Raw genomic sequence first — 21,353 nt, forward strand, 5'->3', positions numbered from 1 at the left:
AACATGTGTTGTATTATTAGCTTCCTCATTATTACAAAACCAACATAACTACTGTATAGTTACACAGTGTTAAAACGTAAAACATAACTCTGAATCACACAATACAGTACTCCCGTCGCTTCAATATCATGTCAACAAACCGCCACAGGTTGAAAAGTCCTTTATTATCAGGCATTCTCCTCTACCAGCTCTACCACTGTAGATGTTTGATCTTTGTTGGACCTCGTACATAAGTATCTATTCCTACAGAAACATCATGAACGTCCTTTTCGATGCAACTGCGCCCACCAATCAGTCTGCCCCCGACAACCAGACATTTGGCGGGACGCCTTTGTGCAGCCAACCCACCTGGTCCCGCGTCCTCTTGGTGGTGGTTTACAGTCTGGTCTTCATGGTGAGACTCTGACAGCTTCTTTATCGTGTCAGTCCACAAGAGGGCTGATTAGTTTTTTTCTCCAGGTAGGCTTTCTGCTTAATGGTGTGACGCTGAGGGTCTACCTGTGTGGCGCTGGTACGTCCAGTAGCGTTGGCGTCTGCCTAAAGAACCTGGCGGCTGCGGACTTCCTGCTGTGCCTTTGTCTTCCTATCCGCATCGCCTTTAACGCCACAGATTCTGCCTGGGTCCGCCTGGTGTTCTGCAACTTTGGAACAGCAACCTTCTACCTGAACATGTACGCCAGCATCCTCTTCATGGGCTACATTGCCGCCGTCAGGTAGGCCCTCGGGCCGACATCTCGTCCTGAAAATGACTTCTGATGCTGAACAGGCTCCACCCACCAGGTACTTTAAGATCGTCCACCCTTCAGGAAGTCACCTTCTGAAGTCGGTGAGGGCGGCTCGTGTCGTCTCCTTGGTGACCTGGCTCGTCCTCCTCACCTTGACAGGCTCTTACATCATCCTTTCACTGGTCACACAGCCGGTTCTACCTCCTTCTGGCGGCACGGCGATCTGCAGCAACCTTCACAGCAAGCAGCTGATTCTTCTCTACAAGGTCGTCCATGTCATCTCCGCCAGCATATTCCTGCTGGTCTTCCTCGCCCTGCTCTTCTTTTACTACAGCACCTCCCGCAGGCTGGCAGCAGCACAGCAGCGGCGAGCTTCATCCTGTGGCGCCAGGAGGCTGGCCAAGGCCCGCCGGAACATTCTGCTGCTGGTCAGCGTCTTCTGCATCTGCTTCCTTCCTTACCACCTGGTCCGCCTCCCCTACGCGCTTGTGCCGCAACATGACTGCAACATCAAACACTTGAAGGACTTGACTGTCGCCTTGTCTGCCCTCAACGTCTGTCTCGACCCGCTCATCTACTTCCTCTTCTGCAAGGCCTTCCGTGCTCAGCTGAGACAGAAACAGCACGCCACGGACGTGGACACTTGGAAGAAGACGTCCACTTGTCCTTCAAGTACTTCCAAGTCTTGACTGAAACGTGACAAGCGTCCGTCAAACACTTTTTCTTCTCCTGTCATTTCTTTTGTTGCTTCTTGTCCTTTTTAGGCCAGCAGGCAGCAGACGGGACATTTTTGGAGCAGAGCGAGGAAGGGAGACCGGGTCGTTTAGTGTCGTGGGAACGGTTCTAACATAAACACACACAGAGAAACACAAGTGCTTTCAATTTGAGCTGACGTCAGCTTTCCTCCTCCTCCTCCTCCTCTTACATCTTCACGTCTTCTTTCGTCCTCACTTTGAACACTCAGTCATCTATGGCTTCATTCACAGACTGATTGATTGATTGATTGATTGGAATGTTTTTATTCCTCCACTGTTTGTCAGAGGCGCCCCCTGTTGGCATGTCGTTACTTATGAACTTATTGCCACCCCTATGTGAGTAATGGTCTCACCTTGGCCACCCTAATGAAAAAATCCTAGCTCAGGCAGGGAATTCTACAGCCTTGAAGCCACAGAGAAGAAGGCGCATGGTGCAGAGCTTGGTTCTTTGGACTTGAAGGGTGCATAAGGAAGTCTCGTGGGTGAGGACTTTTTTAAGGTATTGGGGGGCATGTCCATGAATGTGTTGTTATTACAGCTCTGCAAATACTGTTGCATAGGACGTGTGTAAAACATAAATATTTTGGCATATTATTCTCAGCCATGATAATCATTTCAATGATAGCAGCAGCTTTTGGGTCTTGGGAGGATAGAGAGGTTTTAACACCTGCCTCTTCATGACCAGTGACTTCCAATGAGGAAGTTGACACGTGATGGACGGTCAGTGTTCTTGCACATCATTCAACCTGCAAGTCGGTCCTCATGTTTGCATGTTCCTCATGTTTTGTGTGAGGGCATGTGTGAGAAAGAAGCAGCCAGTCATGTGATCTTCTGATGACAAATGAACGCTTCGTCAATGCCAATGGGGCTTTCATTGGCAGGCGCTGGACTGGCATGTCAGGACCAGAGGTCATTTTCTACCGCTTATCCTCACGAGGGTCATGGGTGTGCTGGAGCCTATCCGAGCTGTCGTCGGGTGAGAGGCGGGGTACACCCTGGACTGGTGGCCAGCCAATCACAGGGCACATATAAACAAACAACCATTCACACTCACATTCATATGAACAGCCCCTAATTTTTTGATGTCATTTGATTTTTACACGATGCCACAGGCCACACGCATGAATAGAGGATCACTTTGTTTTTTAATTGGCAGGAAACAAGTTATTTTGTCACATGACATCATCCCGGATCATTATACACACACCCTGCTGTGTCATCAAGTCAGGTGAGATGACAAGATAACATTTATTACTTGTCTGTGTCTCAGCCAATCAGCTCTCAGCTCACCAGACTCTGTCATTAGTGTATCCATGGTAACAAAGTGCTGCGTGTGAGTGGGAGTGATGATGTCATACTTGCTACCTGAGGTTTTCCTGTTACTTATCACTTTTATTTCTTTCTTAGTGTAAAGCTGTCATACTGTACAATAAAATGGGCTTTAACTTTCAAAATGATTACACAGCTATGATTCAACCGCAGCTATAGTGTCTTTCACACACACACACACACACACACACACACACACACACACACACACACACACACACACACACAGTTAGCATGCCAATGTTCTAAGAGCATTGCCAGAAAGCAGATGTTGTGCTGACATGTCTGGAAGGAATGTCAGCACACACACACACACTAGGTGGGATTATTGGTGTCAGATATAAGCATCTATTAGTCATGTGATTACAACATCATGTGACTACATGATGTACATATTTCCATGCTGCATGCGTTAGGCTGCGGTCCAGACTTGGCATCTGAGAACCACTTTGGGTTCCAGCGAAGAGAAAAGTGAGCAGGTGTGAAAGCGCCGTCATGGCCTCATCATCAGTCACCTTTATGTCTGAGGGGAACTCTTTCTCAGTCAGAGACGTAGGGGCTTGCTTATTGCTGAGGATGAGGATTTACACATTGGTGGAAACCACCTGATTTCCATCCTTGCGCTGTTATGACTGGGACTGCCACTAGGGGGGCCTGTGCGCAGGAGCATGAATACTGTGTGATTGACACGTGGAAAGTTTTATAGTGTGAAAAAAAAGACACTTTGACCGACATTTCTGAGAAGGTATGTGACTTCCTGTTAACACGGCGGGGGGGATGCCACTTCCTGTTGTGTCTTTGGCAGGTCTTTTGATTGATATTAAACAAAATGGCTGCCAGAACCACAAAGAATTCATCGTCACTGACACACACGCACACACAGCAGTCAATTTACGGTAAAGATGTGTTGACAAGACGGAGCCAAAATGGCCGGCGACATGTCGTTAGCAGTGGAAATGTGGTGCAGTGTCACAGCTGGAATATCAACAGGATGGAATAACATGCAACATCAGCGCTAGTTTGGGCTTTACTCTTCATCAGAACCGTGAAGAACCTCCTGGCTGCTGGAGGTTTCAAGGTGGTCATGCTGGCCCTTTGTTTGCCCCTGACCTTTGAACTCCCGTTGAGGAGGCAGCACAGAAGAAAGTGGAATGTCCGACTTTGGAATAACACACTAGGAAAAGCCTGTTTACACTCCCTGTGTGTGTTTGTCTACTTTTCACAGCATCTGCTTCTGTTTGCGTATGCATTCTGTGTGTGTGTGTGTGTGTGTGTGTGTTTGACCACTATAACAGTCCGATAGGTGCACAGATGTGTGCAAGAATGTGTCTCTTTAACCCTTTTGTGTTTCAGGGCAGAATTGTAAAACATTCTAAAATTTGAAGTAAGTGATGTAATTCATAGTAAATATTTCCATAAAGTGTTTACATCAGTGTGTTGTTGTGTGTTGATGTTTTAAAATTGTAAGTAAGTGATATATCATTCACACAATAATTCAAAGTATGTGCTGTAGTGATGTACAGTGTGTGTGTGTGTGTGTGTGTTTGATGAACTTTTAGGCCAAAGTTCCAAAAGTTCTACAATTCTAAGTAACTGATGTAATATTCAAAGAATATGCTGTAGTGATGGGAAGGAAGTGCAATAAAGTACACAAAAATACAGTAGCTACCGAGGAACTAATAAAGAACTAATGAGTGGTTACTGAAGAACTAATGAGTAGTGTTTAGGGTCGGGTAGGTTCCTCATTAACTACTGTAATTGTATGTACCTTGTATGTATCTGTAAAGTGTTACTGTAAGCGCTCTAAAGTTCTAAAATTGTAAGTAACTTATGTAAAAGTCCGGTATGTGAGGTAGTGAGGCACATTAAGGGTGTATGTGCGTGCGTGCATGCGTGTGTCAAAGTTTCAAGCCCGAAAGTTCTAAAGTTTTAAAGTTCTAAAATTCTAAGTATGTTTTATAGTATGTAGTATGTAGTGATGCATGGGATGTGTATACATTACGTGTATGTGTGTATCCTACGTTTATGTAACATCTGCTTCCTTAGGTAAGTAGTTTGGTAAATCCATACTGCATGTAGAAATCGAGTACATTAGTGTTCATATGCTCTGCTTGTGTTTTTCCATCTTCTTGTCTTGCAGTCGAGAAATCAAGCAAAAGTTTCTGATCCAGGTTTGATGAGGATGATGATGATGATGATGTGTCATGGTGACACAGCCGTCTCTTAAAAGGTGAGCGTCACTTGAGGTTTCCATGACGACCGTCTGTGTTGTCTGTGAGCGCAGCAGACAACAGTACACAACATTCATTCATTCATTTTCTACCGCTTATCCTCACGTGGGCCGCGGGGGTGCTGCAGCCTATCCCAGCTGAGACGGGGTACACCCTGGATTGGTCTCCAGCCAATCACAGGGCACATATAGACAAACAACCATTCACACTCACATTCATACCTATGGACAATTTGGAGTCACCAATTAACCTAGCATGTTTTTTGGAATGTGGGAGGAAACCGGAGTACCCGGAGAAAACCCACGCATGCACGGGGAGAACATGCAAACTCCACAAAGAGATGGCCAAGGGTGGAATTGAACTCGGGTCTCCTAGCTGTGAGGCCTGCGTGCCAACCACTCGTCCACCGCAGTACACAGCATACACACAGTGTGTGTATCATGATTAGTGAATATTTACAGCATATAAGGATTTTTTACCTGTTTACATTTGAATGTTTATTGGATGGAAGTATACTGATGTCTGATGTTGTAGTTTTTTCATGTAGTTACATAATCGTATATATATACGCACACTAATAGTTGACCATTACTTGTGTACACATACAGTACATACTGTATTATTACAAAATTATATGAGGACAAAAGACTATTTTTACTTTTTTTTTTTTACTTTTATTCATGTTTGACTTAAAACAGCATTCTAGTTCACAATAATATAAGACAATATTATAATACTAATAATAAAATAATAATGACATATGAAGAACAACTGTAACAAAATAAAGTAATAATAAATTATTATTGATTGATTTTCTCGTCCACCATCACACACACATTCTCTTTGCGACTTGCAGCAGATGTTGGACTCACTCAGACAGTGGGCCGGGCGTGCTGGTTTCTGTTTAGTTTTGTGCGTGTGTGTGTGTGTGTGTGTGTGTGTGCGCGCGCGCGTGTTGAGTCAGCTGAAAGGCAAAGGCCATCTACGGTGAAGATGTCAGCAAGAAAAGATGAGAAACATTCCAGACTTTTTCTCCACATGACTTTGTTCTCCTCTCTCTCCCTTCTGGACCTCCTCCTCCTCCTCCTCCTCCTCCTCCATCCCTCCCCCTCCACCATCTCCCGCAGCAGACGGGTCAGGCTGTGGTCTCCAGCTCGTCAGATCCCGTCTCGAGGAGCGTGATCGTGGACATTTCACTCTGTGGACGCGACGGACACGCAGACATGACGTCACAGAGGCGATGGACTCTTCATCTTCATCCTCTTCTGATGACTTTCGCGGCATAAGGAGCACCGTGCACGCATCGTCCGGAATACTGAGCGCGCGCGCGTGTGCTTGGCGGCCAGAGAGCAGCTGAAGTCAAGGTACGGCATCGAACACGTCTTTTTAAAATGTCCAACTTTTGTTGATGAATGACAAATAACATGGGAATTACACGCGCATTAAGTGGGTTGTGTTTTTCCTGTTGCCTAAAAGTTCAGTTTTATTGTTTTTTTTTTAACAATAATTGTATTGGAATCATGATCTTTATCGCGGACACTGTGATTGTCCAGCTGCAGTTAACATCTAGGCCTCTAAGGGGCAGCACTGAGCAACACCTTTCTAATGAAACCAAGTGAATGATTCCACTGCAGTAATGAAAATCAAATCGTCTGTGAAGCAATAATTGTGATTACGTAAAACAAGTGTGAAGGCTGGACGTTCCATTTAGTGGGAACATCTCCACCGGATTGATGCTGGGAAAGGTCAGACGTGACATCACGACCACACACACTCGAGTGTCAGCTTAAGTTACAACATCACTCCTGAAAGACACACAACACACTGAGAGACATCATAGAGACTATGAAAATAGAAATAGTCTGCTCCAGGGTCAAGCTGCGGCTATCATTGTGTCACATAAGAACATTAATAAGTGACATGCAAGTGTAAAAAGAAGTGAAGCTTTGTCAAAAGTAGAAAATGCTAACTTTACTAACAAGGGGGTTAGCATATGGTATCTTACTGTGTTGAATGTAACTTCCTTTCCTCTTGTTGACACGCTACGCTGGCATTAAATTCCAGTGTGTACGACTTCAGGGACTTTTTTTTTTTACAATGTTTGAGTTTGTTTTTGCTAAATGACTCGTGAGCGTGAGTGTGTGAATACAATGGAAACAGCAGGCGATGGCATTGTGGCGCTATTGTGCTTCCATTGTGCTTCCGTCTGTAGCGCGCTTGTGTTGGCTCACCATTACCCGCTCACTGAGACCACACACACATTAGGATCAAACACATCCATGAATACATGTTCTGCCTCTTCCAAATCATGTGAGCAAGTGCATGTTGATGTTTATATGATTTTTGCCGCCTTTGCCGCACATCACCATCAAAATAAACACAAGGTCCCAGCTGAAGGTCTTTCATGTGTGGACTTGGACCACCTTAGACAAAGCAGCTCAGCCAATGTGGTCGGGACCGCTTGGACATGAATGTTGACACCCTGCAAGAACTTTACCTACATCCTGAAAGAGGTTGAGCCATATGGATTGGGAATGGACCACACTCAGAACTTTTAGGGGTGTGGGTAGGAGGACATTAATAAAAGGTTCTGTTTGGCTTTGCTGTTTAACATCTGCTCCAAGACGAACAATGGATGTTCTGTCCTGGTTTAAGTGGTGGAAACCACAAGCTGTAGGAGTCTTGTGCATACCTTGTGGACTCGGACACTTCTCTGGGAGTACTGGTCTTCAATAACTACAGCCAGAAACTTGGTTTTGGGCCCTGTCATTAAATGACGCGGATGGACCAAGACCGAGAGCAGTTTGGACCCCCTCAGTGTCCGTTTTGAAGACAATGTCCAGGTGTGTCGGGTTCTGAGCGGAGCAGCTCCAAAATAGTGGACCATTCTAACTCGATTGGGAATGATTGGGAATGTTCCAAGTCTGTTTCTTTGCATCTTGTGTTTTTGGCCTGTTTATAGTTTGCACTGTCCATTGCACCACAGAGTCCTGTTCTATAGTGGTTTAGCTGTAGGAGTCTTGGAGTATTTGGCTTGTTTATAGTTTGTGGACTTGGACTAGGACAAGGCAGATGGTTCTGTCCTGTAGTGTGTCCTGTAGGGAACGCAGCAAAAGTACTGGTTTTATGCTATCTTGTCTTCAACAACTATAGCCAGAGAGGTCCTTGAAGGACCTCCAGCACGGTCTTGCTTCCCATGTCTTGAGAAGAACATGCTGTCCATTGAAAGTCAGTTTCCCGTCATGTGGACATTTAGCAGTCTTTTTTCACAATGTTGTCAAAAAACCTGAAACGGTTTAGTCACGATGAAGAGCTTTGCTGAAAAGCTCAACTCTGATGGGACTCGAACCCACAACCTTTGAATGTCTCACTTCTCACCACTACTAGAAGTCCAACGCGCTGTCCATTGCGCCACAGAGTCATGTTCTTCAGGGGTTCAGGTCCAGTAGAATACAATTTCTAGGAGTCTCTTGGCGTTGTTGGCCTGTTTATAGTTTGTTGACCTGAACGGGGAAGATGCTTCTGACAAAGAGGATGCAATGAGAGTACTGGTTTTGGGCTATCTGGTCTTCACACAACTACAGCCAAACCTCCACCATGGTCTGAACAGGTTTTGGATTCCCCGGGTGCAGTTTGGATAGTCATTTTCAAGTCTTTTGGGCAATCCTTTTTGAATGTCGAAAACTTTGAAAAGTCAGGATTAAGAGTTTTGCTGAAAAGACCAACTCTGGTGGGACTCGAACCCACAACCTTTGAATGTCTTACTTCTCATCAATTCTAGAAGTCCAATGCGCTGTCCATTGCGCCACCGAGTCATTTTCTGGTGGTTGTTTAGCTGTAGGAGTCTTTGTTTGTTTATAGTTTGTGGACTTGGACAAGGACAATGCTGATGGTTCTGTTCTCTAGTGTGTCCTGGAGGGAATGCAGCAAAAGTACTGGTCTTCAACAACAATAGCCAGAGAGGTCCTTGAAGGACCTCCAACATGGTCTTGCTTCCCAGGTCTCTGAGAAGAACATTCTGTCCATTGGAAGTCAGTTTCCCGTCATGTCGACATTTAGCAGTCTTCTTTCACAATGTTGTAAAAAAAACCTGAAAGGGTTTAGTGAGGATGAAGCGCTTTGCTAAAATACTCAACTCTGATGGGACTCGAACCCACAACCTTTGAATGTCTTACTTCGCACCAATTCTAGAAGTCCAACGCGCTGTCCATTGCGCCACAGAGTCTTGTTCTGGTGTGGTTTAGCTTTCGGAGTCTTGGAGTTTTGAGCTTGTTTATAGTTTGCAGACTTGCAGACAGAGAGGTCCCTGAAGGACCTCCAACATGGTTTGTTGGGCTCTGTATCATATGCAACAGGACATTGAACGCGCTGGTCTTGGTACTGGTCTTCAACAACAATAGCCAGAGAGGTCCTTGAAGGACCTCCAACATGGTCTTGCTTCCCATGTCTTCGAGAAGAACATTCTGTCCATTGACAGTCAGTTTACCATCCTGTGGACATTCAGCAGTCATCTTTCACAATATTGTCCAAAACCTGAGTAGGTTCAGTCACGATGAAGAGCTTTGCTGAAAAGCTCAACTCTGATGGGACTCGAACCCACAACCTTTGAATGTCTCACTTCTCACCCCTTCTAGAAGTCCAACGCGCTGTCCATTGCGCCACAGAGTCATGTTCTTCAGGGGTTTAGGTCCAGTAGACTACAATCCGTAGGAGTCTCTTGGCGTTGTTGGCCTGTTTATAGTTTGTGGACCTGAACGGGGAAGATGGTTCTGACAATGAGGATGCAATGAGAGTACTGGTTTTGGGCTATCTGGTCTTCACACAACTACAGCCAGAGTGGTCCCTGACAAACCTCCACCATGGTCTGAACAGGTTTTGGATTCCCTGGGTGCAGTTTGGAGAGTCATTTTAAAGACTTTAGGATCTGCTGGTCCACCACAGGACACTGGGACAATGTGCATTGTGTGAGGGGTTCACAGGTCATCACTTCCAAAACTGAGCTGGTCTGCAGGAATGGGGTGGACCACTCCAACTGGATAGAGAATGAGTCCCTGCTCCAAGTATCCTTCTTTGCCTTTGTGAAACGACATGAGTCTTTTGGACAATCCTTTTTGAATGTCGAAAACTTTGAAAAGTCTGGATGAAGAGTTTTGCTGAAAAGTCCAACTCTGGTGGGACTCGAACCCACAACCTTTGAATGTCTTACTTCTCACCAATTCTAGAAGTCCAATGCGCTGTCCATTGCGCCACAGAGTCATTTTCTGGTGTTGTTTTGCTGTAGGAGTTTTTGTTTGTTTATAGTTTGTGGACTTGGACAAGGACAATGCTGATGGTTCTGTCCTCTCGTGTGTCATGGAGGGAATGCAGCAAAAGTACTGGTCTTTAACAACTATAGCCAGAAAATACTCAACTCTGATGGGACTCGAACCCACAACCTTTGAATGTCTTACTTCTCACCAATTCTAGAAGTCCAACGCGCTGTCCATTGCGCCACAGAGTCTTGTTCTGGTGTGGTTTAGCTATAGGAGTCTTGGAGTCTTTGGCTTGTTTATGGTTTGCAGACTTGCAGACAGAGAGGTCCCTGAAGAACCTCCAACATGGTCTGTTGGACTCTGTATCATATGCAACAGGACATTGAATGCGCTGTCCATTGACAGTCAGTTTACCATCCTGTGGACATTCAGCAGTCATCTTTCACAATATTGTCCAAAACCTGAGTAGGTTCAGTCATGATGAAGAGCTTTGCTGAAAAGCTCAACTCTGATGGGACTCGAACCCACAACCTTTGAATGGCTCACCCCTTCTAGAAGTCCAACGCACTGTCCATTGCGCCACAGAGTCATGTTCTTTAGGGGTTTAGGTCCAGTAGACTACAATGCGTAGGAGTCTCTTGGCGTTGTTGGCCTGTTTATAGTTTGTGGACCTGAACGGGGAAGATGGTTCTGACAAAGAGGATGCAATGAGAGTACTGGTTTTGGTCTATCTGGTCTTCACACAACTACAGCCAGAGTGGTCCCTGACAAACCTCCACCATGGTCTGAACAGGTTTTGGATTCCCTGGGTGCAGTTTGGAGAGTCATTTTAAAGACTTTAGGATCTGCTGGTCCACCACAGGACACTGGGACAATGTGCATTGTGTGAGGGGTTCACAGGTCATCACTTCCAAAACTGAGCTGGTCTGCAGGAATGGGGTGGACCACTCCAACTGGATAGAGAATGAGTCCCTGCTCCAAGTATCCTTCTTTGCCTTTGTGAAACGACATGAGTCTTTTGGGCAATCCTTTTTGAATGTCGAAAACTTTGAAAAGTCAGGATGAAGAGTTTTGCTGAAAAGACCAACTCTGGTGGGACTCGAACCCACAACCTTTGAATGTCTTACTTCTCACCAATTCTAGAAGTCCAATGCGCTGTCCATTGCGCCACAGAGTCATTTTCTGGTGTTGTTTTGCTGTAGGAGTTTTTGTTTGTTTATAGTTTGTGGACTTGGACAAGGACAATGCTGATGGTTCTGTCCTCTAGTGTGTCCTGGAGGGAATGCAGCAAAAGTACTGGTCTTTAACAACTATAGCCAGAAAATACTCAACTCTGATAGGGGTTTAGGTCCAGTAGACTAGAATCCCTAGGAGTCTCTTGCCGTTGTTGGCCTGTTTATAGTTTGTGGACCTGAACGGGGAAGATGCTTCTGACAAAGAGGATGCAATGAGAGTGCTGGTTTTGGTCTATCTGGTCTTCACACAACTACAGCCAGAGTGGTTCCTGACAAACCTCCACCATTGTCTGAACATGGTCTTGCTCCACTTGTCTTATGTAGCAAGAGTCATGTGACACCCTGCACTGTGTTACAGATGGTTAGGAGTCAGCGTACCATCACATTGACATTTAGCAGTCTTCTCTGACAATGTTGTCTTAAAGTGGACATCGAGCGAAGCAGTCTGGCTAAGAGATTTGGGATTTGGAAGGGGGGGCGCACGGTTCCTGGGAGGCCTCCCTGCTTGAGTGATGTCATGTAAACATTAGCACACACGTAGAGAGATTGGTATAGTGTTTTTAGACGGTTTAATGAAGCTTGTCACATCATTTTAGGCCATTACTAACTTGTTCTTCTATTGTGTTGTTTTTGTTTTATGTCCAATACTGCTGCCTTTCATTACCAGTCTTCTTTTTTTAACTACTGCTGCATTTGATTTTTATTACTGGACTTCCTCCTGCAACTTTGCATGCCTTTGTTTCAGCACATCGTTGTTATTTTCATTATTTTTTCCGTTAGAAAGTGAGGTTGTGGCTATGTTCCTGCCATGGACATGTTCATAAACCTTCCATTTTCTGATGTCAAGCTGAGAAACAAAATACTTTTTCTGCAGTGTGAACAAATCAACAGTATAACAACACAACATGTGTTTGTGCGCTGTCATGTCTTGTTGACATGACAAGAACTGACTGACTGAAAAATATTTTATCAGGCGATCGACAGCAGGTGGTTGCATTTCACTATGAAAAAGGCAGGAGAAGAATTTCCAGTAAGAGTCAATAATACAGTACACATGCTGTGCAATTCAAAGATGTTATGATGATAGGTAGTATTCTGCACCGGTCACTAGGTGTCGGTGAGACACACAAGCACCAGACTTGATCTGCGGAACGTCAGGCCTTTTTTGCTGTTTTGAATGATCTCACAGCAGGCACAATAATCCCTAACGCGCGCTACTGTTGTGGATGTAACCCACGCCAAGCTAAAACTCAACCTTGAACCACAACTTCACTTGTTTTTTGGCATCTGCCAGTCAGCTCCCGCGAGCACGGGAACTCCTTTACACCAACAGACATGAGCACGAGTCTTATTAATGCCTTAATGTTTTATTTTCCCTTATTATGTTTAGTATATAGGGCAATATGAACGTAAAGGTGATCATAGGGGTGTTATTTTTTTAATAGAGGGCTCTAATAATGTTAAATGTCTATATTTCGAAGGTTATAAAGAGGTTTTCTATGATCAAATTATGCATTGTTATATATGGTTGTTTTCCTTTAATATTTCAACTGGGTTGCATGGTGCAGAGTGGTTAGCATGCAGGCCACACAGCTGGGAGAGTTGGATTCCACCCTCGTCCATCTCTGTGTGGAGTTTGCATGTTCTCCCTGTGCATTCGTGGGTTTTCACCGGGTACTCCGGTTTCCTCCCACATTCCGAAAACATGCTAGGTTAATTGGCGACTCCAAATTGTCCATAGGTATGAATGTGAGTGTGAATGGTTGTTTGTCTATATGTGCCCTGTGATTGGCTGGCTACCAGTCCAGGGTGTACCCCGCCTCTCGCCCGAAGACAGCTGGGATAGGCTCCAGCACCCTCGCGACCCTTGTGAGGAAAAAGCGGTAGAAAATGAATGAATATATATATGTATGTATATTTTTGGTTTGCCAGAATTTTAACCATCAACCTGCATTGCCACTCCCTGTTGGCTTGACCCACTTCTTCTGCATGCAGACAGCTGCTCCTTCTTCTTCTGCTTCTTTTAATACAATGGACAAATTTGGGTCACTGTGTATCAATGACGTTGCAGGGGGTCATCATCCTTCAGTGAACACACATTTTTGTTGTCCAGCCAAACGCGACACGCATCCTCTCGCTTTTTATTGAGTTTTTCTCCTATGGAGACAAGAAGCAATAGAAAGCTGAGCATGTTCTCTGTCTCTCCTCTCCAGCAGGTTTCTTCCTCGCGCTGTGACATCATCGCATCATGCCTGAGGGGTCACGGCGGGGGAGTCCCAGATCGTCCAGCAACGCAGGTCAGCTTCACTCAACTAATGTTATTGAATCTTTGAGGAGGTGCACCTGAGCTACCAAACGACACTCTTGATGGTCAGTCCTGCTGCATGGTAGACAAGTGGTTAGCATATAGGCCATACAGTCAGGGAATTGGGAAGACTTAGGTTCGAATCTCCGCTTCGAATCGCTGCTGTGTGGAGTTTGCATGTTCTCCCTGTGTATGTGTGCATTCCAAAAACATGCTAGGTAAATTGGCATCTCTGTATGTGCCCTGTGATTGGCTGGCGACCAGTCCAGGGTGTACCCCGCCTCTCACCTGAAGACAGCTGGGATCGACTCCAGCATACCCCAATGACCCTAGTGAGGATAATCGGAATAGAAAAAGAATGGATGGCTGGACTTCAGTCTTTTTATTAGTCCCAATGCTTTCACTTCCTGACACACACATGCACACACACATGCACACATACACACACACACACACACACACACACAGGAAGTTGCATGGTTTGTGGAACTGGAGAATAGAAACACACACACAGAATAAGTAAACTTTCCTTGTGTTGATGGTAACCATAGAAAAGAACCAAGCAGAAAATAAAGCAACGCCCGAGATAAGCCTTCAGGAAGAGAGACCAAGAGGGGCGGGGGACAAAGGGGGGGTGGGCGGTATTGAAGGAGTCAGACAGGGAAGAAAAAGACAAATGGATGAAGAGGAACCCTTTAGCTCCACTTGTGTTTTTGTTTGTTGGAGTGAACCAAGTATCTGGTCAGCGTCAAGTTCCGCCCTCTCAGCCTATCACCGCTCAGTCTGAACACCCCCCACCTCCCAACCCCATAAAGCCAGCACCCCCCACACACGCACACTTGCGGCTGTACCTCGCTATGGCCCTGCATTAAAAAGCCCACAGAACTCCACACAGAGAGAACATACACCAGTGTGTGTACGGAATGTACCGAAGCTGGAATGTTGCTGCATGGGACATACAGCCAATCAGACGCAAGCTGAAAGATGCATGGCTGTGCCTCAAGTCGCCCGGATTTTGTGTTCAAAACAGTCAAAATGGTTGAAAATGCTGCTGTGTCTCAATAGATGCCCAGAAGTCTGTGTATATATGTACATTAAGTACGCTCATACTAACGATGTTGCAGGAACTAACCTGGATGTTGCAGTGATGGATGCTTACCACCCTCAATAGTTGATTACGTAACAAATGGCTAAAGGGAAGGGGGTGAAAATAAGCCACTTTTTAGTAAGTATGTGTGGTAGTAAGTGTGCCACTTGAAAGACAGTAACAGTCAAATGCATTAAGAAGAGTTAGCATAAATGTAAAATCAGTAGATTTGCCGAGTTTACGATCTGAGACCATCAGTAAATAGCACAAAAAACGTCTGTATAAAAGCCTATTTTTGATACTCTGAGCTTTATAATAGGCCTCACAGATGAACTAAAGCAATTTTAAAGTATAAAATATACAGGTACACATGATTAGTGAATTATAATGAAAGAAGATCAATTGGAGAACTGCTGGAATTAGTCACAGTCTAGCCTCTAGCCTGCTTGCCTTCTGTGGCTAGCATCGGTACACAAAAAAACACAAAAAGAAATGCTTATGATGCAGCTTTCAAGTTAAAGTCGATCAAGTAGTGTCATAAAATCCACCGCCACAAACAGGTTTGGAAAGGCTGGACTACTGCGTGAAGAGGACAGCAATAGCTCAATGGCTAATTGGCCTCGAGACAAAGGTGAAACTGAGAGCGACAAGAAAATAAATAACACAACAAAGCGTGTGACGAAAGTATTGTGAGGCTGCTCAATTCTGACTAGGAAGAATGACTTTTCTCGTAGGCTACTGTTTATGTTGCCGTATTACATTTACTGTTTGGGAAAAGAAACACGACAGCAGCGGCCACATTTTCTTTTTCTTTAAATTTAGTGGGTGTGGCTTAATAGTCAGGAAATGACGGTGTATATTAACTTGGGTTGCCCTTGCTGCAAGTCTTGAGGCCACAATGTAACAAAGTTGACTGTGTCACGATGTGACAGCCTTCCAAAAGAAATTCATTCATTCACTCATTCATTTTCTACCGCTTATCCTTCAGGCGAGAGGCGGGGTACACCCTGGACTGGTGGCCAGCCAATCACTGGGCACATATAGACAAACAACCATTCACACTCACATTCATACCTATGGACAATTTGGAGTCGCTAATTAACCTAGCATGTTTTTGGAATGTGGGAGGAAACCGGAGTACCCGGAGATAACCCACGCATGCACGGGGAGAACATGCAAACTCCACACAGAGATGGCCGAGGGTGGAATTAAACCCTGGTCTCCTAGCTGTGAGGTCTGCGCGCTAACCACACGACCGCCGTGAAGCCCCCCAAAAGAAATTATGACAGATATTGCTTTTTTGGAGATGATATCGTTGTGTCGTTGGACGAAAGCAGGAGGAAGAAACTGATGAAGCTTTGAAGCTCTCAATGTCGCTGAGAGGTCATGTTAGCCGATTGTCGAAGGGAGTTTCCTCAGGACGAGATGACACAATGTAAACACTGGGAAAGTGTCAGGATGTGTGGATGTGTGTGTCTGTTCCACACACTCTGACCCTGTAGTACTCATGGAGACGGGATTTCATGATGGCCACAGTTTGACCCTGGAACAGATTACTAAGGGGAAAAACAGCTTACAAATAAGAAACGCAATCAGAAGTTGACAAGTGAAGTTCAGTTAAATCGTTTTTTTTAGCAAGTCTTGGTCAATTAGAGTCCATGTTGGCAGGCGTCAGGTGACATGAGAAGCGCTTCCTCATTGGTGGCTCCAGCAGTGATCTTGTGAAGCATCACCTCCTTTGTCGTCGGTGTTTCCTCAGCTATGTTCTGCGACACGTTCGAACAAAACTGGGGGGGTCAAAGTGCATTCAAACATCTGCTCCCGGTGTGAGGCCCACAAATGGTTTTGGTAAGTGTTGGAGCTTGTCGGTGGAGATGGAGGTGAGCAGCTCGTGAATGTATGTGATGATGTAATGACATGTTGCTGCACAGCTGATGACAAGGCAGAGCGCCGTAAAGTTTGATGCCTGTGTGACATGAGCGTGTAAGGAGCACGTATGGCGAGGAACCATCGTGGCTGTAATCACACCGTGGATTCCACTCCGCCTCAGCGCTTCACAGCGCGCACTTAGAGGGAAATTCCAAGCTAACATGGCAGTGTTGTCAGACACACTTCAGTCTCCCATTTCATGTTTGCGCAAGTTTCAGCGTCCCTGAGAAATCATTTTGGGTCATTAAAGACACAGAAATTTGACCTGGCAAAAAAAAAAACATGTGGAAAGCGAGTCAGAGGAACAGTTAAAGAACTTGAAGTGATGCCAACATCTTGAAGGGATGCAAAATCTACCTCAAGTTTAATGAAGGACAGGAGGAAACCTAAGTACTTGTTGTCAAAGACATCAAGGAACTGGACAAATAATTGAAGATAACATCATCTCCACGACAAGGAAAACTACTCACAAAGACTTGATGCATCTTGAAGTCATCAAAAATCGACATTATGCCAAATTCAACAATATTAAGCAATACATTTCATGCATGGAACATGCCCAGCAAGGTATTATCTGATGTACAGCCATCCATTGTTTATCACGTGTTTATTTCGTTCAGCTTTTTCACATGTAATTTCTGCAAATTTAATATTTTTGTTGTTAAGAGCATAGAAAATCTGTTTATTACTTTCTAAATCCGCTTTTTTCCATTATTAGAGCCCTGTAGGCATGAAATAACAACCCTATATTTACCTTTACACTCCTATTATTCTTTGTTTTCACCACAGTGCACAACTGTAATACACATGCTACGGAATCACTGCAAGGACACACGCCGCTTTAGACATAACAAGCTACCGAGCTAATTGGTTAGACTTCAGTTTATTTATTGGAAACTTCAAAAGGGTTTCAAAAAGAGTGGGGAAGAAGGACAAATTAGAAGCCAAAAAGATACCACTTCCACAATGAATGGGAGGAGAACTTTTTTTTTCCATGTCAAACATGGCATGGCTGACCGCATACAGGTTTAGGGTAATGTAATCGAAGGTGATGTCTCATCAATGTCACATTACTGCTGCCTAGTGACCAGGATACAACATATTACTTATCTTTCAATATTGTTGACTAATAAAAGGCCACAAAACAGCAATCATTTATTAATTTATTCATTTTTTAAAAGCCGCAACAGAGTGAGGGAGCGATGTTCGAACCATGATGAAGCGAGGATGTATAGCCAAAATTCACTCATGAATGCTGCAAAATCTTTACTTCAGTATTTGCATACTTGCTTTACTTGGCATAACTTGATGTCCCCATACATTCTGACTTAATGTAACTTGTTAAACATGTCTGAAACAAATAAACCAAATCATACCGTACAAAAATCATGGCCACTGAAAGATCAGACCAGAGTCCATAGTTGTCCCTCAACCTTCATTCTTCACTGTAGCAAGCAAGGCTGAGAATGCATGGACCATCGTGAGGACCACCATGAGGACCTCAGGGTCCTGATGAGACACATTTGAGGTTTTTCCAACGCGGATATTTCCTTCTTGGCCGTTCATGCCGAGCCGGGAACAGCTGAGGGGATCACGTGGTTTCATGTGGTCATGGCAGTAAAAAAGAAAACCCCACAAGGGCGTTATTAAGACCATCAGTGTTCCACTTTGAGAAGCTCATAAATACTTTGTTTGTTAGCTGATTGATACGTCCACACCAGCATGTTTTCACCTGACATTTTAAAGTCACATACGAGCTGATGAAGGCTACTGTAAATACCATACCGTGCCAACAACTCAGAACCATACACGATACTCCTGTTGCTGCAATTTCACATGAAAACTGAATAATCCCAGTAAAAATAAGCGCAAATGGAGGAAAACCATGTCAACATGCTGCCAGAGGTCAAAGATCCTTTACCAGTGGCGTGCCGTGAGGATTATGTTGTCAAATACTTCTTTGTCCCATTTATTTAATTTTTGTCTTACGTTTTATCTGCACATGATGTTCATGCACCCTAACTTTCTCTAAGAATAGCTTTGATACTTTGTTGTAAATGTGTGAGCTCCTGGTGAGCTTGGGTATATAATTCTCAAATTCACTCATTCAAATATCTCCCATTTCACTTGCTCAAAAAAAATTAACTTTTCTTTTCTATGGAAGGACGGCAGTGACAAGCACCTTCCGGCTCATGTACATCCCCCACACCTCACACACATGAAGCGGGTACTGCAACTGTACTGCATTTTATTGTCCGATTAGCAATAAAAATGACGTCACACTTACATTAAAGACATTACATAGGCTGTATTAAGTCAGGATGTACCGTATAATAAATGTTTCTGGCGACATGGTTACAAATGACTCAATGCAGAAGTCATGAAGAGACACTTGCAGCAGCCTCATCTTGGTAATAGTAATGGTTTTATTTCATTTGAACATGCATCAGATTACAATTGAGTGCATCCCATAATCAGTTCACAGTTCCACATGTCCAAAAGGAGTAGGAAGAAGCAGAGCTTATTCAATCCTACCCCTCTATCTGGTACTTTTACAATCTGTAACTGTTACATTTGTTCACTTCCTGCCTTTCTAATATAATTTAAGTTTTTTTCTTTTTTTTTCTTTTTATTATTTTGTACTTTTATAAATTTTTTGTCACGTACCGAAGTACGAGGTGGGTTTCTTCTTTGTAATTGGTCAGCCAGATTTGGCCGCCGAAGACCAGGTCGACAGTCTGTCGAAGTCATAAACAGCCATTTTTACATTAGAACAATGTGAAAAATGATTGGAATCATGTAGGAGTTCCTACTCAGTCATCTTAGTAGTGAAATTAGTAACCGATGATTAAATTGTCACGTTTATTGACAATGTTGGTTTAGGGTTGTCCAGAATGAACTGTCAACATTTGTGCTGCACATCAGCACGCATTAAGCAACACCTGCGGAATGTTCTTGTCATCATAAGCGCTGAGAATGTTTCTTTTGTTGTTTTTCTGTTTTCTCTCATTTTGTTTGTTCTGGAATTTCAACACTAACTGCTTTTTTTGGTGCTTCCTGAAAAGCGTGCTCGCAGACAGGACAGATGTGCCGACGTGTGAAAGTGATGACACGAAGACGTTAATGTGTTGTTGCAGCAGACTGGGACATTCTTAGATGACATCAGCTTGGATGTTGTCCACACATTGACCATGGAGCTTTGCTCTGAGCGCATTCTTGGTTGTTCTTCAATGAAAAGACAAACAGGAAGTACCGACACTTCCTGTTTGCACACAGTCTAACTTCCTGCAGACACATGTCAACGACAGAGCATTGATGATCGGGTGTCTTTTCTCTTCAGGTCTTCATGTTGGATTTTAAGGTAATTATTTCAGGTGTAGTGATGCTGAAATGTCTTCTTGTTACAGGTGCCAAGCGTCCCTCCTCGGTGTCCTCGCTGAGTGGGATTGTGGGTAGGATGATGTCCTCGGGCGAGCGAGGAGCCTCGTCCTCCTCGTGCACGTCCGTCAACACCGTCTGCTCCGACTGTGAGCGTCCCGCCTCGCTGTCCTTGTCCTCCTCCACCTCCTCGGTGTCCCTCCAGGATGCCTCGCACTCCTCTTCCTCCTCGTCTTCCTCCTCGCTGCCGTACGGCGCCGTGCCCGCCTACACCCCATCTTTGTCTTCATCATCAACACCCAAGAGGAACGGCTCTGACATCAGCCTGGACCTCACCCCCCTCGTCACGCCGCACGATGCAGGCGGAGGAGGCTGCGTTGCCAAGGTGAGCGGAGGCCACGACCCCGCCGGACATCTGGCCAATCCCGTGCCAGCGGCCTCAGAGCCCCCGCCCAGGCAGCTGTCGCGGCTGGAGAGAGTGGTGATGGAGATTGTGGAAACGGAGCAAGCGTACGTGAGAGATCTGAAGAGCATCGTGGAGGTGAGGGGCGGAGTCATTTCACTCATGCTATGTTTCCATTGGCTCACTTTGGTACTGACACCGAGCATCTCAAAATGGCGAGTGTGCAGTGATGAACACACGCCTTCCTGTAGTGGTCATTTCCAGGAAGTACACAAGAACATTACCGTAATGGATTTAGGACAGCAGGAATTAAGTATTTAATTATTCATTCATTTTCTACCGTTTATCCTCACAAGGGTTGCAGGGGTGCTGGAGCCTATCCCAGCTGTCTTCGGTCAAGAGGCGGGGTACACCCTGGACTGGTCGCCAGCCAATCACAGGGCACATATAGACAAACAACCATTCACACTCACATTCATACCTATGGACAATTCGCCAATTAACCTAGCATGTTTTTAACACAGAGATGGCCGAGGGTGGAATTGAACCCTGGTTTCCTAGCTGTGAGGTCTGCACGCTAACCACTCGACCGCCGTGCCGCCCACTATTTAATTATTATCAGGAATTACACTTAGTAAGACGTAGTAAATAGTATAACAGTACAGGATAGAAGTGTACTGACGGAGACATAGCTCTCTTTACTGTCTTGCATTTATCCACTGTG

The 21,353-nt window shown here is 44.8% G+C and overlaps 2 protein-coding genes and 8 non-coding genes across 14 annotated transcripts in view; 2 read left to right on the plus strand and 8 right to left on the minus strand.

Annotated features, from left to right (window-relative positions):
- plekhg2 (pleckstrin homology domain containing, family G (with RhoGef domain) member 2) overlaps nt 1-21,353 on the plus strand; it is a 45,250-nt gene that overhangs the window by 1,727 nt on the left and 22,170 nt on the right. For 2 of the 5 annotated variants that reach the window (XM_058079593.1, XM_058079598.1), the window contains exons 2-5: nt 4,950-5,039; nt 6,171-6,404; nt 13,741-13,824; nt 20,256-20,767. In XM_058079593.1, coding sequence (XP_057935576.1) covers nt 13,776-13,824; nt 20,256-20,767 — 561 coding nt within the window. In that variant the 5' untranslated portion in view covers nt 4,950-5,039; nt 6,171-6,404; nt 13,741-13,775. Of the gene's footprint in view, nt 1-4,949; nt 5,040-6,167; nt 6,405-13,740; nt 13,825-20,128; nt 20,189-20,255; nt 20,768-21,353 lie in introns of those variants that run through there. The other 3 variants (XM_058079594.1, XM_058079596.1, XM_058079597.1) reach the window with 3 other exon arrangements.
- On the plus strand, nt 257-1,414 carry LOC131134848 (P2Y purinoceptor 14-like). The gene is made up of 3 exons (XM_058080507.1): nt 257-394; nt 460-713; nt 781-1,414. The coding sequence occupies exons 1-3, from the start codon at nt 257-259 to the stop codon at nt 1,412-1,414; spliced, it is 1,026 nt and encodes a 341-aa protein (XP_057936490.1).
- On the minus strand, nt 8,369-8,461 carry trnar-ucu (transfer RNA arginine (anticodon UCU)). The gene is made up of 2 exons: nt 8,425-8,461; nt 8,369-8,404 (listed from the first exon to the last, which is right to left on the minus strand). It is a non-coding gene; the product is annotated as a tRNA-Arg (tRNA).
- trnar-ucu (transfer RNA arginine (anticodon UCU)) lies at nt 8,763-8,855 on the minus strand. The gene is made up of 2 exons: nt 8,819-8,855; nt 8,763-8,798 (listed from the first exon to the last, which is right to left on the minus strand). It is a non-coding gene; the product is annotated as a tRNA-Arg (tRNA).
- trnar-ucu (transfer RNA arginine (anticodon UCU)) lies at nt 9,173-9,265 on the minus strand. The gene is made up of 2 exons: nt 9,229-9,265; nt 9,173-9,208 (listed from the first exon to the last, which is right to left on the minus strand). It is a non-coding gene; the product is annotated as a tRNA-Arg (tRNA).
- Nucleotides 9,616-9,708, minus strand: trnar-ucu (transfer RNA arginine (anticodon UCU)). Its single transcript has 2 exons — nt 9,672-9,708; nt 9,616-9,651 (listed from the first exon to the last, which is right to left on the minus strand). It is a non-coding gene; the product is annotated as a tRNA-Arg (tRNA).
- On the minus strand, nt 10,204-10,296 carry trnar-ucu (transfer RNA arginine (anticodon UCU)). The gene is made up of 2 exons: nt 10,260-10,296; nt 10,204-10,239 (listed from the first exon to the last, which is right to left on the minus strand). It is a non-coding gene; the product is annotated as a tRNA-Arg (tRNA).
- trnar-ucu (transfer RNA arginine (anticodon UCU)) lies at nt 10,448-10,540 on the minus strand. Its single transcript has 2 exons — nt 10,504-10,540; nt 10,448-10,483 (listed from the first exon to the last, which is right to left on the minus strand). It is a non-coding gene; the product is annotated as a tRNA-Arg (tRNA).
- trnar-ucu (transfer RNA arginine (anticodon UCU)) lies at nt 10,796-10,881 on the minus strand. Its single transcript is given in 2 exon segments — nt 10,796-10,831; nt 10,845-10,881. It is a non-coding gene; the product is annotated as a tRNA-Arg (tRNA).
- Nucleotides 11,377-11,469, minus strand: trnar-ucu (transfer RNA arginine (anticodon UCU)). The gene is made up of 2 exons: nt 11,433-11,469; nt 11,377-11,412 (listed from the first exon to the last, which is right to left on the minus strand). It is a non-coding gene; the product is annotated as a tRNA-Arg (tRNA).

Source organism: Doryrhamphus excisus, chromosome 8 (assembly GCF_030265055.1).
Source record: "Doryrhamphus excisus isolate RoL2022-K1 chromosome 8, RoL_Dexc_1.0, whole genome shotgun sequence".
Classification (NCBI taxonomy): Eukaryota; Metazoa; Chordata; class Actinopteri; order Syngnathiformes; family Syngnathidae; genus Doryrhamphus; species Doryrhamphus excisus.